The 17,545-nt window shown below is 35.8% G+C and overlaps 1 protein-coding gene across 1 annotated transcript; it reads left to right on the top strand.

The window, feature by feature from the left end:
• Positions 1 to 6,292: 6,292 nt before the first annotated feature.
• Positions 6,293 to 16,815, top strand: MS3_00003495 (uncharacterized protein). The gene is made up of 5 exons (XM_051211312.1): positions 6,293 to 6,489; positions 12,354 to 12,491; positions 12,535 to 12,576; positions 14,618 to 14,721; positions 16,461 to 16,815. The coding sequence occupies exons 2-5, from the start codon at positions 12,362 to 12,364 to the stop codon at positions 16,572 to 16,574; spliced, it is 390 nt and encodes a 129-aa protein (XP_051071356.1). The 5' UTR covers positions 6,293 to 6,489; positions 12,354 to 12,361; the 3' UTR covers positions 16,575 to 16,815.
• Positions 16,816 to 17,545: the final 730 nt, after the last annotated feature.

The following is a 17,545-nucleotide window of genomic DNA, read 5'->3' as shown; positions in this document are numbered from 1 at the left end:
CAAAATGATATTACTGAAAATTAACGTTTGTCAAAAGAGATATGCTTTCTGAAAATTACTGACGAACAGAGAAATAGATATATCCACAGTTTTCCTAAATTTTGACAACCGACTGAATTTGTAATCATGACCTCATTGTGAGACAGGAAATCAGAAAACATTCCGAACATTAGCAAGTCAGTTGATTTACCTGGTAGTCGGGCTTATGCCAATGTTTATTGTTTTCACTTTTGCTGACTTCATATTATCGAACTATCTACAGACCCGTTATTTGTGTGGTCTAGGTTGAATTTTGACTAATTAGCGTCATTCGCTGCAGGTGTAATCTCGTCTTTCGTTATTCCAACTAGCATGACTTTATCGTAATGTTTTGACTCTGTGTATTAAAATGTTAAATGAACTTATATCACGTTGTTTAAGCCACTCAGGTTTCAAAATAATGTATTACCGGCGCGAACTTTGAAAGTGGTACAATTTTTTAACGTGGTTTAGGAATTCTGCGGCTTGATCTTTTGTAGGGTGAATTATACTGTGATTATCATCCTATCCTGTACATGGGGTACATCTTACCCTGAAAAATAAGCAAAAAATGTTTTCATTCGACGGACAATTACCAGTTCGTATTGTACCTACTGCGGACTTTAGTCCTAAATAGATCTACAATTTATTATGTACTCATAGTCTCTAATCCCAGTATTAACCAGGTTAATTCTTAATAACAACTAATACTCAGATATTATATTTAATTTAACGAGCACTGTGCTCACCCATTTTCAAATCATGGCCAATAACTCCAGTAAAAGAGAAATTTCATCAACTTCTAAGCCAAATAAAAGGTCCAAATCTGTAACCCCTATAACTGACGACTCAGTGCCTGACAATGTCGAACCTTTAACTACTGAACAATATGTGTATTGTACACAAATGTCTTTATCATAATCAGATTCTCCATGTCACAGCCCCTGTATCTCTATGTGCAGTATGCCAACGGTAAGACTGGTTGACATACAAAACACTATACCGACGTGCATCGAAAAGTCAGCGCAGTCTACTAGACAACATGTTCTACCAAGGCCTAAATCTAAAATTTCAAAAACTAAAGAGTCCAATGATCCACCTTATACACACCAAAATACTGATAGATATAGTAATGACATCCGACAGCTACAAAACTCTCTATCCTAAATTAACGGCAACCTTGAGCAACTAGCACCCCTCACTCATATATGGGGCCTTGACACAGACAGAAATCTTCAGCAACTCACTAAAGCTGAGTGCATTTTGGAGTTTGTGGCTGAAAAAGTGACGAAAAGAGTGATGTCCTCCTTCGATGTAGTTGTGTATAACCTCTCCGACCGCACACACCCATCTAAGTTAAGGAATATTTTCCTTAGAGCATGCGGTATGCCGATCGTTAACTGCAAAGTCATCCGCCTTAGAAAAATGTCAGACAGATCAACTTGCCCCCTCTTGTTAATGTTTGGCTGTTGTAACGGTACCAAGCAGTTTATTGATTCGAGCAAAAATATTAGCTCACTAATTCCATACAAGAATATAAAAGTTACTCCAGACCTTACGCCCTGTCAACGTCGTGTAAGAAGACGTGAAGCGATAGAATTGAATGAGATTGTTAGAGTTAATAATCAGCCAGAGACAGTTTGCAACACAGCAAATAGTTTAAAACACACGAACAATAAGCATGACACCACTCCACATACGGCTGATCACTCTGTTGATCTAGATGAGTCTGCAGATCAGAAACCTTTGGTTAAGATACGGACCCCAACTGACACCAAAAACCATAACGACATGACTAATCCCAGCTGTTCGTTCAGTAATGTACTGAAATGTAAGTCGTGTGACAAAACACATCCAACTAAACCTATACACTTGAAAATTTGTCTTCCTAAAGATACCCCACAAGTAGACTTGAATGAACCTAAGTTCATCTCACAGAAACAAAGACTCCAGCTCTGAAAATAAAGGGTGGGAAGACAAAACTCATGATACCGAATAGGGAAACACGTAAGATTGAACCCAACTGCTCTATAGGTATCCCAAGAACAGTGAACAGGTTCTCCCCGCTGCTACCGTATAACTTGCCTCCAACACCTCCAAATTGCAAAATGGGTGGTAGGCTTCAGCGTAAAAAGCCGTCTTACACGCAGACTAACGAAAACTACAAGAGAACTGGCCACCTAAATCACCCTCTGAGGCCTAAAACCATTAATAAAAATGGTAATAATAGGTTTCTCACTCCACACCGTATGTAAATTCCCCAGGATCACAACTGTAATTACTCTCAGAAAGAAAAATTTTCACACCATTTAGTACCAACCCATCACATAAAAACGGCTCTCATGTATAATAACAGTCGCAACTCCTTCCAGTTAAGCGCAACAGACCCCTCTCACGCTAACGTAACTAGCCATAACAGAGGCTACGAGTCTAACCATCAGGACTATTTTGTAAATAACAATACACTTCACAGTAGGCCTGCACAAGAGATTTTCGGAATAATACCCCTAGTGACACCTCTGTTGAAGCATGTAGCCCAAGTTATTTCAAACCACATGCAAACCATAAATTTGTTTCCTCCGTACAATTTCCATCAAAGAGTACTCCCACCCTTTCTTCCTGGGTAAACTTCCTAAACAACTCCCCTAGTTCATTTGATACATCTCCCACTAAGTCTAGCTATCAAAATACCGAGCCAACGAAGAACATATAATCCTTCACGACGACTTTATCCGAGATACCCTCACCCATTTTAACTTAGCAGTTCACTTGCTTAATATATGTCTTATCAACGCTCGATCGATCTGCAACAAAAAGACGGATTTAGCCCTGCTTGTATCCATATATCAACCATCACTTATTATGATATCTGAAGCATGGACTAACAGTAATATTTCCGACCAAAGCATATCTCTTGATAACTATTTCCTATATAGAAGTGATAGATTGAATGAACGAGGCGGAGGATGCCTTATTTACACTCACTCTAGCCTAAACTCACTACTATGTGATATGCCTGAACTAAACAAACTGAAGGATTCGGTGTGGATTGTATTAAAGCCGTGGAATTCCGTCACCTTACTGCTTGGTTGTGTTTATCATCAACCTAACGCATCAATAGATGAAATATCAGTATTATCGGAGGTAGTCACACTAGCAACATCCCTTCCATTCACAGGCAAGCTCATTTGTGATGACTTCAACATGCCCGAAATTTTTTGGCTCCAAGTCAAAGCGCCGAGACGTTATGAATCATTTATTGAATGTCTAGAGCTTGAACAATGGCCTCAGTATGTCAATAGCCCTACCAGACATCAAAACATCTTGGACTTAGTCTTTGCCAGTGGCCTAATCCTCAATACTTTGTATATTGGAAAAAAGTTTCTAGGTAGTGATCATAACATTGTCATATGCAGCCTTAATATAAAAACCACAACCGATAGAAGTAAAACCGTAACACTTCGTAGAAACTATCGCAAGGTTGATTGGAATAACTTCCACAATTACCTAAGAAGCACTGATTGGAGAACTTTCTTTACCTCAAACAATACCGACACATTAACCAATATATTTTATCACAACATCAAAAGTATCATCAACAACATCGCACCTTTAGAATACTGTAGACCTACGTTCTCCAAAAATTTCTATATACAAATCAGTACAAGACGTCTTTAAAGACATTGTACTAGACTCCACAACCTGAATGACTTTTCCTCTTTAGTAACGATGACAGAAATACTTGTCCGAACAGAGGCGATAAGTACACAAAAAGCATTCACACAAGAAAAACGTGCAGTTGGACTTAATAATAACCCCTCTACACTCACCATACTCCTCCAAAATAAACTTAAACGTTCCAAATTGGGAGGGAGTATATTCATTAAAGACAAACAAGTATACGAAGATCCCAAACTTGTCACAAACGAAAAACCATTTGATGGTTCCGAACCAATCGCAGTGCCCCCCTGTGAAATTATTAATGTAGAATACAATGTGCAAAATACCTCCAAGGCAATTAGTACATCGAAACACTCCTACACTGATGGACCAGATGGTATTCCATCTAGCATGCTAAAACGTGGAGGTGATGATATGTGTGTTTTGCTTCTCAAACTATTTGCGATATCACTCTCTTCAGCGTGTTACCCTACTGCCTGAAAAACTACACATATCATTCCCAAAATTAGAACAAGACCTGAGGCAAATGTCGAAAATTACCGGCCCATAAACATAACTTCAGTGGTATCCAGAGTGATGGAAAAAGTAGTTAAGGCGGCTGTAGTCCAACATCTACTAACTAATAATCTCATCTCGACCTCCCAGCATGGATTTCTTAGGTCCAGATCATGCGATACATGCCTAGTAGACTACCTGAATGATATATATATATATATATATATATATATATACTATAAGGGAAAGTTGCTTCACACCATGTCAAAGACTGTCCTATGTGCACATTATAGAGAATTTAAAGGAAAGATTTGGTGAAACATCCATTTAAGTTTATATTTTACTAGTCAGCAAAAGAATCAAGTTTTATTTTGATGGGTATAGTTTCCATGATTTGTTTTAAATAGATATTGCCATTCTTGAACAATGTCCGTGGAGTTATCGAGCCTCCCTTTGAATATATACAAGGAATGATTCATATTCAAGTTTTCGCAGTCGTTGGTAGCTCGATGGAAGTTGTTAAATCTGTGACCTTTGTGTGTATCTTTCATTTGCTGTTTTGAAGTGCAAGTGAGAAATACATTAAGTGAAAAATGCACAAGTAGCTCTGAGGCTATAATATAGGTTTAAGCAAATAAACTTGGCTCAACCGCTCTCGGATCATCTTCAAACTCAGGAACCATCAAGATAATTTGCAATGCCTTCGACGGTTTGCCTGTGAACGAAAACAACATCCCAACCTCAGGTAGCAAGATTTGATGCTAAAACATTAACTAGTGATACGGTAACTAGTAATGAAAAGCTAACCGTGCATACAGAAAAACCTAAAGGGCAAATTAAATGTTACTTCTGATTTTTTGTATAGGAGTAATTAAACGTCAGTCAGATTATTTGTATGACTCTGTGGACTTGGATGTAACGGAAATGCAAGCTGAGTACAACCAGATGGGATATCTAAAATTCAAGCTGTTCGAAACTTCAACTACCTCAACAGACAAGTGGTTGTGTTATCTGTATAGTTCTGTACAAATAAGTTCAACCAAAGTTGAGTCGCTGCCGTCAGCCGGTGTTTCAACATCCAATAACAGTGAAATATGTGATGAGTAAGTTTTATTTGAAACTTTCTGAAGTTTTGTGGATTATCAAAAATATATATGAACATAAAAATGTTAGCAGCTGAGGCCGCAGAGTTGTCTGCAACTATGAGACAAATGATGCTATTGTTGAAAACACGTGCAACGGATCATCAGTCAAAATGATTTGGCGGGGTCAGTCACTGCCTGATATACGGTATTTTGAAGGCAATCTCATCATGAATCTCACGAATCGGCCTTTAGTGGAAGAAATATGATTGCGCAAGGTGTCTCAGAAAACATAGACCGTCATTGTGCGGACTATGGCATTCTAGAGTGGGAACACTGAAAGCAGTCGTTGAAGCTCAAGAACATATTGACTCGAAAATTGGTGCGATTAGCCAGATAGGATGGGAATTCAAGATTCAGGCCAATAAAAATAGCCTTTCTATCCTCTCAAATGGTGGCCGCTACTCTTGAAGCATTGCTTACCAACAGACGTTTATTAGCAACTGGAATCCACATGCATCCGGACAGGTTACATGACACCAGGATCAAGTACAGAGGCAGTTGGAACTTACTATTTCACCTGTTGACTGTTAAGAACAGATAAAAACGCGAAAGAGATAGGGACCCCAACTCGAAAAACCCTGTGTGGGTAGGTTACCTGTCCATTTAAATATGACTCATTCATATGAATGGGACGAGGAAGCTCCTATTTTCATTGCAGGAGATTTCAATCTACCCTGAGTCAATTTCGCTGACAACACGTGCATGGGAGATGATAAATCTACTGAGACTCGGATGTTCGGCTTCATTAAGAGTTTAGGATTATTCGGAAACCCGAGGTTAGACACTCGGCAGAGAAATAGTCAGACACTGTCACGCGTAGACCGGTCCTTTACAAATGGAGAATTCCTGATAGACAACCTCTCAATCGAAGCCCACAAGGAAAAGGTGGCTATTACGTCCACATTTTGCTTTCGTCCGTTATTGAAGTACGTTCGATTGACCCACTAGTAACTAACGACACCAAACGACAATAGAGCCGAATTCAAATTCAGGTACTAAAGTTTATTCGTAAATCGCAAGTCATGAACCAAAATATATTGTTTTGACGATAGTTATAAAAATTACAAAACAAACCTTTAATTTTTGGGTTTCCAAAGCAAAACTTCCGAAATATCAAGCCAAAAATCAAAGTGAAACCGGTTTGTACCAGGTAAAAGTTATGAACAAACAAGTTCAAAATTTGTGTACAGTAAATGCATCCAAAACACAGGAGCAGTTTAAAAAAATCAGGGAACCAATACGCAAAAACAGTAAGAGAAGATAGGCTTTAGTATTAGATAAAATTGGCACCTATCGCACCAATTTTCAAAGGAGGTCGACGCAGCTGGCTCGCTAGCTACCGGCTGGTAGCACAGCTCTCGATACCGTCAAAAATTATGGAGTCCTTGATATGCGACGGTCTACGTGAATATTTGTTATCCATAAAAATTTTTCGGCCCCAACAGCTCGGTTTCAGAAAGGGTCATTCTCGTATAACCAACCTACTGACCGTGGTGGACAACCATCCTTGATCTCAAGTGGAAGGTTGACATCACATACCTTGAATTCTCAAAAGCTTTTGATAGGGTTCATCATGTATGTCTTATCGACAAGCTCAAACGATTAGGTATCAAATCATCGTTAGTTGGTTGGCTTACTTCATACCTAAATGATCTACTTCCTAAAGTCACGGTTAACCTCAATTTTTCCCAGGCCACAGAATGTCATAGTGGGGTCGCCATGGGTTTACTGCTTGGACCTCTTAATTTCCTAATTTAAGTAAACGACCTTCCTCAGCAAGTATCGTCTGATTTCTTACTTTTCACTGATGAAGTGAAACATTGGAGATAAGTTTGGAGCTAAGATGCCAAGCTGGTATTTCAGGTGTATATGAATTGAATTTAAAGTTGGGAGGGCAACAACGGGCTGACCTTTAACACTCCAAAGTGTAAAGTAGTCCATTTGAGACATATTGCAGAGTACGAATACAACCAAGGTAACTCCCCTCTAGAGGTATCCCTAGTTGAAAAAGATCTAAGGGTATTGTTACCCTATTATCAGAAGCCTTACACTGAATGAAACACAAATGCCTTTCGAGCAAACCTCGCACCGGTATCCATGAAGTGCGCTTTTGGCCACTTCGATGGAAGAACTTTTTATTTAATCTTCAAGAGTTTTATTCGACCCCAATTGCAGTATGGAAATATAGCGTTTCTTCTCTCACATCGGACGGATAAGAATGCATGGCAACGTGTCGAAAGGCGAGCGATGAAATCGAATTTAGGCTTTAAGAAAAGCGCCTCAAATCACTGAAAGTTTACTCATTAGAGTATGGGAATCTCAAAGGTGACTTTCAAATGACTTGTAGACTTCTAAACAATTCCGGGTATGCTCTTACAAACTTACTTAAGCTCAGTCTCAACACAAAGGTTTCGAGATAACAACCAGAAACTGGAGACACAACATAGCAGAACGAACTGTATAAACACCTTGTTCTCCTTAAGCCTAGTCAAACTTTAGAAGTCGCTACCGGCTGAGCTAGTCTAGGCGACTTCTCAGGATTCCTTTGACAGGAAACTTGACATATTTCTCAGAATTAAAAAGATGTCTCTCTATAACCCAATCCACCTATTTCGGGGAAAATTTTGTCCGGTTTGGGTAAATTTCGCGGAAAACTTTGGGAGAATCGCACGAAAGCTTTAAGATTTCCCCAGGTCTGGGGAAAATCTCCGAAATACTTGAGAAAATCTTGAGTTTTCCCTAATATTTCCACAAACCTTGGGGAAAACTACCATATTTCTTACGACTTTGTGGAAAATTCCAAAATTTTCCCGAGGTTCCCAAAAATTTACTTAAGATGGTGAGATTGAGAAGTTAAAAATATTTTTTCTCTCTTTTGTCGTTAAATATACTTAGGCTTCTAACTGGAGGCATTGGTGATCTATTGCTACTAAATACTACTAGATAAGCGAAAGCTTCTATTCCGTCCAAATCTATTTGAACAACTGAGGCGTAGTTACCGCTTGATGCAAAAATTCAAAATATTTGATTACGCTGTCCAGAATCGTCTTTAGATTTTAGGAATAATTATAGTTTGAAATTGCTACTTAGGTCAGTCAGTCAGTCAGCAACAACGTAGAACTTCGTACGTACGTACATCAGTTCGAGTTGCCACACCACATTAGCACACAGATGTAGTGGTTGACTCAAATCCCGTAGTGGTAGAGGTAATAAGAGTATAAGCAGTAATCGGGAAAATTAGTGTTTGGAGATGTTATTTAAAGAGTATAATACAGTGAAATAAATTTGGGAAGAGAAAAAAAGAGACAAGGAGGAATAAGGAGATCAAAATTTGGGAGGCCACAAAGAGTGGATGCACCTGCGCCATTGCAAACGATTTTGAGCCATGTCATTCAGGGTCTCTAACCATCGGTTGCTATCATCTCGCGGTCTCCAACCAGGTAGTCTACACCTACCAACGTGACCCAGTCCACTTGTCAGTGACTTCATGGACTTGTGCCATGTTTTGGTCTGGCCTCCCCTAGCTTTCTTCCAACCTACTCCTATACCACTGAACATCGCACGTCGAGGCAGTCGGTCGTTAGGCATATGTAACACGTGTCCCAGCCATCTCAACTGATGAAGTTTCACTACGTCATCAATTGATTTGCTACTTAAGTATTACTCACTATGGTTATAAATTGCTTGGTACAATTTTGAGCTGAGGTATTTCATCAAAATTAAGATGATTTTATAGCGGCGAGTCACATACCATATTTGTCAACAATCATGTATGAATAGTACGATCTCGTTAACCCTCTCAATCTACCTATTTTAGGGAAACCTTAGGGAATTTCGGGGTTCTCCCCAAAGTCATAATAAGCTTGGTAGTTTTCCTGAAAGTTTGAGGGAATTTTAGGGAAAAACTCAAAAGGTTATAAGATTCTGTGGAAATCTAAAGATTTCCCTAGACACTTTAGAGATTTCCCCCTAACCTGGGGAAATTTTGGGGTTTTTGTGGCATTTTCCCATAGTTTTCTGTGGCGGATTCCCCGAAATTCACCCAACCCGGACAAAGTTTTACCAGAACTAAGGAGATCGAGTTGGTTCATAGATTATATTACCGTCTAGCTCCTAAAGGATAAACAATTATATTGGGCCCATTATAACTTGTATTAGGACGATCAATAAATGGACTAGAATGAAGTTAACCTGAGTCGTAATACCATGAAATAACGTAAAAGTTTATTGGACTAGTTTAATCTGAGTTGGGCTGTGTTGAGGTATAGTGAACTGAAGTTGTTCCTGTGTACCACCAATTATAATTGTTCAGGGAAAGTAATGCAGTTAGTTAGACAGGAAGTGATAAGTAGGAAGGTATATAGATTAGAATTCGTGATCAATCATTTTACCATGCCGGAGAAAATCACTATAATTGAATTTTTACTTTTGATAGTCACATGAATAGACTGGACTTATGTAGCCTAAAATAGTATATTAATGTATGATCCTATCATGTAAAGATCAACAACCAAATCTTCCCTTTGCTAAACTGTCTTCTCATTAGTAATTTCTGTTTTCCCAGATGTATACGATAATATATATGAAATGGCGCTGTCCTATCTCATTTGATGAAACTAGTTATATGACAAATTGAGTTGTAAATAAAAACATATTAGATGGATATATATGGGTACTTGAATCTGATAATGGTGATGTAAAAAATTCATCATCATCACAACCACCAAATATCACTCATTTATTAAATGGATTAAATCTATGCACGTCATGAAGGGAAGGTTTCGTATTTTTAATTGTCATTTTGATACATACCAGATCTTCTTTACCATAGGTTACTCTGTTCTAAACAAACCATCATTAAGATTATCAAATATTATCCAGAGCATGACGTATTGGTAGTTAAGATAGACATGCCATTCTGGGATCATAATCTCTGTATTAGCTTCTTGACATTTAACATAATCGGAATTTGATCTGTGAGTATCTTTTACTTCGATAATTGTCGTTTTTGAATACTCGTGCTTACTACGCTAATTAGAATAAATGGTGTTATTGACTGTTATATATGTTATGAGAAATTATGAGTCTGTCCAAAACTTACTCCAGTAGCTATAAAAAAACCAACACACTGTGAACATTTCATACACATAGTTCCTTTTATTATCTTAAATAGAGCAAGAACAAAGATTGGTGCGGAATAATATGAATTCATTTTATTTCGTTAGGTTCTCATCAGCTGCTTACAACCTAAAATATTTGAAATTCAACATTATTACAGATATTGACATATTTATACATAAGAGTGTGATTAAGGATCAATACATGTGTATCATGATGTAGCGAAGATTCAGATAGAGTTAATGAGCTCATAAAATGTTTGATTCGAATAAATAAATAAAGTTAGAGAGGGAAAGTTCCAGAACATTGAAATAGTGATTAGAACTCATGAAAATAGATTAATGGTAATAAAAAAAATATGAATTGAAATCAATCAGTTATGTATGATGTAATTTAAAAGAGTTGGAGTAATGACGCAATAAATAACCTTACAAACATCAATCCCTGAATAACAGCACTATAAATACATGTAATGTCCCAGAGATTTAATCGCTCAAAGACCTCTTGTTTACTATGCTTGTTTAAGCTTACTAGTTAAGATTTGTCATGCATCTAATAGTGCTTTAGAGGAAGAATTATTTGTCACTTACTATCATTGCTAAGAAAATGAAAAAAAACTTTATTTTAAAACAGAAATGTGCTGTCCCGAATCACTGTTGAACTTAGATGTCATTATGTGTGAGTGTGGTACAAGAATACATGTAGACTGAAGCTTTTTCAGTTTCTGATTGCCGTGAAACTACTTAATACATCATTTATAACTTTATACGGAGTTTAAGCAGACAAAGAACTTTTCTAGTTTACGAGAGTTACAATAAAACTGAAAATTAACGGCCTCTCACTATTTGATGGTGATAATACCCTGAATGCATCAGACAGAGATTATTAAGGTATGATTTTAGGATATTGTGTCATGTATTGAGTGAGAGTAGTATTAGTGTGCTTGGCTGATTGACAATATAAGTTGTGGCTTAAACTTGTTTTGTGAAAAGGCGGCAATCCACTGTATACTTATGGTGAGGTTTCGAAGTATTTATTGGACCTTTTTATTAAGTCTCATCCCATTTTTCTTGAAGCTAATCAACAAATTTATTATACTTCAGTATTGTTTCGAAACTCGCACAAATTCCTTCAAATCATTCATACATTTTCGCAGATCACTTAGAATGGTTTGAACGTTACTGATTAGCTTTAGAGGTTGTACGAAAAATCAAAAGCTTAAGGATTGTTTTGCTTTGACAACATTTATCAGAATACGCAAAAAAGCTTTGTTACAAAATTTGTGTTAATGATTTACCATCCTCTTGTAAACCTTTACGCAAATTTTGAGATAACAAGGGTATAAAGTCAGGTTCTCAAACAGTTTCAAGTTACCTTATATTTTGAATGCGCAGTATAATTAATAGGGCTCATGAAACGGAACAGTGGGTTCATATCCTGCCTTTCTTCTCTAGTTTATATTAATGAAAAGGCTGTTAGCTTTTACTCGGAATTTATTAGTGATCTCTGGCAAATAGCATAAGTTCCAACCACCATTTTATATCACAACAAAACCCAGAAACTTTTCAGATGATCCTTTTTAAACCAGACTTTGATAGAAACAGCTACAAAGCCTTCATAGAGAGCTCTGGATAAATCATGTAAGTTTACGTCTGGTTTTAGGGAGTGTTTTATCTATTTAGTGGGACTACCTGGGCTTTTTAATTGGGGCTAAAGTTAGTTTACGACATTTTAAGAACTAGAAACTTTAGTTGGTTGGTAGCACTGAAAAATGACGAAACTAACTACTAATTTCTAAAATATAAGGGATCACTCAGTCACATTATGAAATGCACCGTATACAAAAAGAGGTACCGTAAGTAAATTCACGGTTTTTATGGTTTTTATTCTCCACAGAATTCAACATGTCTGACAGTAGCAATAATAAGATTCCTAACTATGTACATCAGGCTGTTATTATGAGCGAAACTATTAAAAAAGAGTTGAGACATCAAAAAATATTCACAGAATACAGTATCAATCCTTTTAAGAAAAGTAAGATTTCACATATTTTATAATTTGCTAGTGTATCCCTTAGCTGATAAACCAAATAGAATACAAGAAGCTGATGCTGAAGACAGTAAGTTTTTGAATAACTTCAAATGGTTCAAATGATTCATAAAAACTAAATATGTAACCATAAGATACCGGTATATTCAGTTAATAGAGAGTACCTTGTGTTCATGGTCATACTGTTCTATTCGTATTTTAATGTTTCTTTCGGTTAGTATACTTAATAGGTTTAGTTAAGTGGATTCCAGCGATTCTAGTACAGAACTCATAGGATATCGAATCCCGATACTTCGTAAACACCAAACAGATAATTACCAAGGAAAAACAATAAACATTTAGGTGGAAGGATACATTTGTGTCATGATTGATGTTAGTGAAGGTAGAATGGTTTAGGTGACAAGAAAAGGGTGGTAAACGAGAAACATAGCGTTTACCTCTGGGTAATGAACAATGTAAGTGCTTGACCGCATCTTCAGTTACTTTGGCCTATTGAAATCACACCAAATCGGGGTCAGGTGTTAAATACATGCTGAACTGTTTACATTAGGGAAGTATCTAATGCTGCAAATATATATTAACTCAGGACTAGTATTAGATATTTATGATCCTGACACCGGTAGTATACTCAATCACCTTTTAAAGCCAAACATCTGGAAAACTAACACTGGAGAAAATTATTACAGCTTCCACCCTATATGATGTCACTTAAGAGCTTTTTTCGGACATAACGTCAAGTTTTAGGAAGAAAAGGATTCAGCGTTTTGGATGAAACGTGGTTTAAATCCATTGTCCCCCTTGGGAAACAGAAATTGGGTCCTGTTTGTATTTAAGTAACTTCTGGACAAAACAAATGTTTTAATGTTGAAAGTCACACTTTAGCTATATAGACTTATAGATCAGTGATTTTTTAAAATTAAGAATGACGGACAGTCTCACCTTGAAGCATAACTGATATTCTGTAACCCTTAAAACGTTATACATCTGTACTAAAGAACGTAGACTTTGTTTACTTATATTGTATCTTCTAAAAATACTTAGAAAAGTTTATTCGTGCTTAGTTCCTAATTTTACTCTCGAAAAATCTTTGTGAAGCTCAACTTTAAAACCGATTCCAGATTTATTTTAGACTGAATAACAACTCTTCAGAAAGGATAACAGACCTTAATTTATTATATATTGTAATAGCTGTCATCTTCTGGTGGTTTTTAACAGTCTTTATGTTTTTTTTTTGTGACTTGTATCACTTCAGATACTGTATTATTTCAATTAGTTATGCCCTAGTCTTCCAAAAAAGTCAATATACTACTTTTTCAAAATTATTAATTAATGATTTACTTTGATATTTATGATCGATGTGATAAATCCCAATGGAATTTTGATCAGACACAGGTTTTGTGCTATCGCTTGACTTTCAGTCTTGTAAAGTGCAAAGTTATTTTTTAGTTAATATAAAAACATATCCCCCATATATGCTCTCCTATCTAATTATTTGTTGTAATGTAGGATTAATATTTTAAAATCATATCAGAAAACTTGTTATAAATACCCACATGATGAATGAAAAATGTGGTTCATCTATAAGTAATGTAAATGACTGGTTGGCGGTTCGCTTACGTATTCGGTGGATGCTATTCTCCTGAAGAAACTAATGTAAAGGCACCAATTAAAAAAAAGAGATCCTAATCAGAGTTATCGCGATAACTGTGTTGGGTTATACTTAAGGTAGTTTTACAATAGGTATGCATGTGCTATTCACTAAAACTTTTATACAACTTGATCAAGTGTACACTTGGTGTTAAACTAATTACACTTAAAAATGTAGGAGTTTGTAAAGGTAGTTATGGATGTGGCAAAACCTAAATTATAAAACCCCTCTATCAATGTTTCCATTTAAAGATGAAATTGTTTACATGACCCATTTTACGATCTATTTTTTTCATGATTAACTGTTTGTTAAACTGAAACTGATGATACCTTCTGGTGTTTCATACTCTTGGTAAACGACCAAACCGTAACTCAGAAACCAGCATAAACCATTTTTTTAGTGAGAAATTGCGGCTAAATACTTATTGATGGATATTTTATTTATTTGCCAAACATATTTCCAGAACACTTTGCGAACGTTATACAACGCGCTTCTTTGGAACCACCCAAAAAATATATCGAACCTCAAACAGAAAATCAGGAATATGGTTGGATAAGTCAGCCACTAGTAAGTCATCATTCCTGTATTTACGGTTATATGAACGTGTGAAAAGTTTTCTTTCGAATTTAAATAACTTTGCGAATTACTTGAATTCACAGAGCACTTTGTGCAGTTTTTATTTTAATCATGAACTTCTCTCTCCAGATTCTTGTTCGCCTACATTATTAAAGCATTGAGGTCACCCGAGAAAATCCCTACTATTAAGTAATCAATTGGTGATCTAGTCATTAACGTTTTATAATGTTACGAAATTTAAAACAGTCTCTTTGATAAATTCCGATAATGCAATGAGAAGACGAAGGTTATCAGGTTTATGTGATTTGTTTGCTCAATACATTTTGGACAACTTGATCACGCATATACTTGTTAAGACCTTTTATATGAAAATTAAAGATCAACTAGACAAATTAAAAGGTAAGTGGCAACAAAGATAATAATAAAGTACACATAAGTAATGTGAAAACCACGCTGGATAATAAATCAATATTATCAGGGTAGGTTAAGTGTAAGATCGAATTGTTTTTGAACACATAAAAGGAGTTTCAGTTTCTGTATAGCTGAGGCTTCAATTTACTGCAAACGTGGACTAATAAAGGGCTTATTCCATAGGATCAATGATATTTTTGCTGGTAATGCTATTGAAGTAGACATAGCTCTTAACTGAAACATTAATGAATACCAGTTATTCATTGAAGTTTATAAACTGTTATAAAGGTTTCAATACGATGTGATCTATGACGCTTCTGGAACCCAGAAAGCGATTCTATATCATGTTACCATTTAGAGGTTACTCAAATAGTCTCATGGTGGAACGGAAACTTAAATTAGCTATCAATAGGACATTTTATGCAACCCAACTCGTCATTTTTGCAAAGACAAGGTCTATTTCTCACCAAAAACCCAAACGGCACGTAAGTGATAGTGTCAAATCCCCTTGTGCCTATAAATTTAAATGTATGTACCGAAATACGTACATAGGGAGGAGCAATCGTGATTTGCAAGTAAGGGTAGCTGAACACATACCTGAATGGCTGCAAAAACAAATGAATTCCAATGGTCAAACGAGATCGCAGGATTGACAAACATCTCCCTCCTTCGCGAAACATTTAGTTGAGACCGATTATAAGGTTTATATGAAGTCAGCCTTTGTAGTCATGTACAAAAGCCTTCAAGGGCATATACTAAGGTTTATTGAAGCCTCGGCTATACAGAAACTGAAACTCCTTTTATGTGTTCAAAAACAATTCGACCTTACACTTAACCTACCCTGATAATACTGATTTATTATCCAGCGTGGTTTTCACATTACTTATGTGTACTTTATTATTATCTTTGTTGCCACTTACCTTTTAATTTGTCTAGTTGATCTTTAATTTTCATATAAAAGGTCTTAACAAGTATATGCGTGATCAAGTTGTCCAAAATGTATTGAGCAAACAAATCACATAAACCTGATAACCTTCGTCTTCTCATTGCATTTTCGAAATGTCATGATATTTAGACAATTCAATGGTCTACCTTCAGTGTCATTGGACGGCAACTTGAACTGTTACCTTAGTTTACCTTATTGATTATATGATGGAGTTAGAGAAATTTCACTATCGAAAATCAGTAATAGAGGGGCTCAGAACGTGTTGTTCACTTTCGAACGCTCTGTATTTCTTTCTCTAATGTTTTTAGTCAAGGTGCTTATTTTCCACATGAGGTTTTTATTTATTTATTTATTTATGTTGTTGTTGTTTTAGATGGAAATAGACAGGAGTGATCCAAGGTTTTATCATCCTAAAGTTGCTTGTGAAATGACGAAATTTATGGATGCGTATTGGAAACTAAATGAACAGCGTAAATTAAATTCGTGAGTCTTAGGGATAAATGAATAATACCTGATGCATTAAAAATACAATATTGTAAAACCTGAAAATAATTTCATCATAAATATTGTCTGATATCTTTCTATTTTTCGTTTAATATATATAGTTTTAGAATGGATTTATTCTTGTAAAATCCAATTGTTATTATTTTTATGTGGAATAAACAAACGTATTTTCATATTTAGTGAGGTGAGTTGTTTTGAAATATAATAATTATTTTAGTAATAAATTAGTCTTACATTTGTTTGTGCAGTGAATAACACGACTAAATTTTCAATAGAATCTTTCAGAGCCACTATAAGAGAATAATCTGAAGACTACATATACAGAAATCAGTCACTAGTTAAATTGGGTCATAATATAAATTTCATTAGTTACCTAGGTCGTCCGGTCAAGGAATTCTATATATTCATAGTATGTGTAGAGTGTCGTTATCTAGTTGTGTTATTATTAGAATTAGACTGCCATTTAACCAAAAGATGTAGAAATCGATGATAACTAGAGCATAAAATATCTGATGTTTTGTGATTGATTTTGATATATATTTAGTTCTGCAGCGGTTTAGGCGAAGTTGAATCCAAACAGATGTTAACTGCTAAGCTGAAAGATGAGGTTCGGATCCTAGAGGAAAATTCTATTAAAATAAGGAAGATTGGTTCAGCGAAGAGTTCTCTTTTTGGTGAATTCATTTTCAAAGCTGTACAATCGCAAACGTATATATATGTATATACTTATTTTTCAGGATGATAATAATTACGATAATAGTGTTAATAAGATTTTGTCAAACATGATAACAGTGAGTTCGAATAAACAAAGGCAATAAAAAAATTATTTCTTTAGTCAAGGAAACTAATAATAGTTTTATTGTTAAGGGCTTAAACATTCATCATGAAGACAGATAAGGAAGTTATAATTAAGACGGATGGTTTAGCATGATAAGATAAAATGTTGAAATTGAA

This window comes from Schistosoma haematobium, chromosome ZW (genome assembly GCF_000699445.3).
Source record: "Schistosoma haematobium chromosome ZW, whole genome shotgun sequence".
Classification (NCBI taxonomy): domain Eukaryota; kingdom Metazoa; phylum Platyhelminthes; class Trematoda; order Strigeidida; family Schistosomatidae; genus Schistosoma; species Schistosoma haematobium.
Note: the sequence above shows the minus strand (reverse complement) of the source record. Positions and strands in the feature narration are given on the sequence as shown.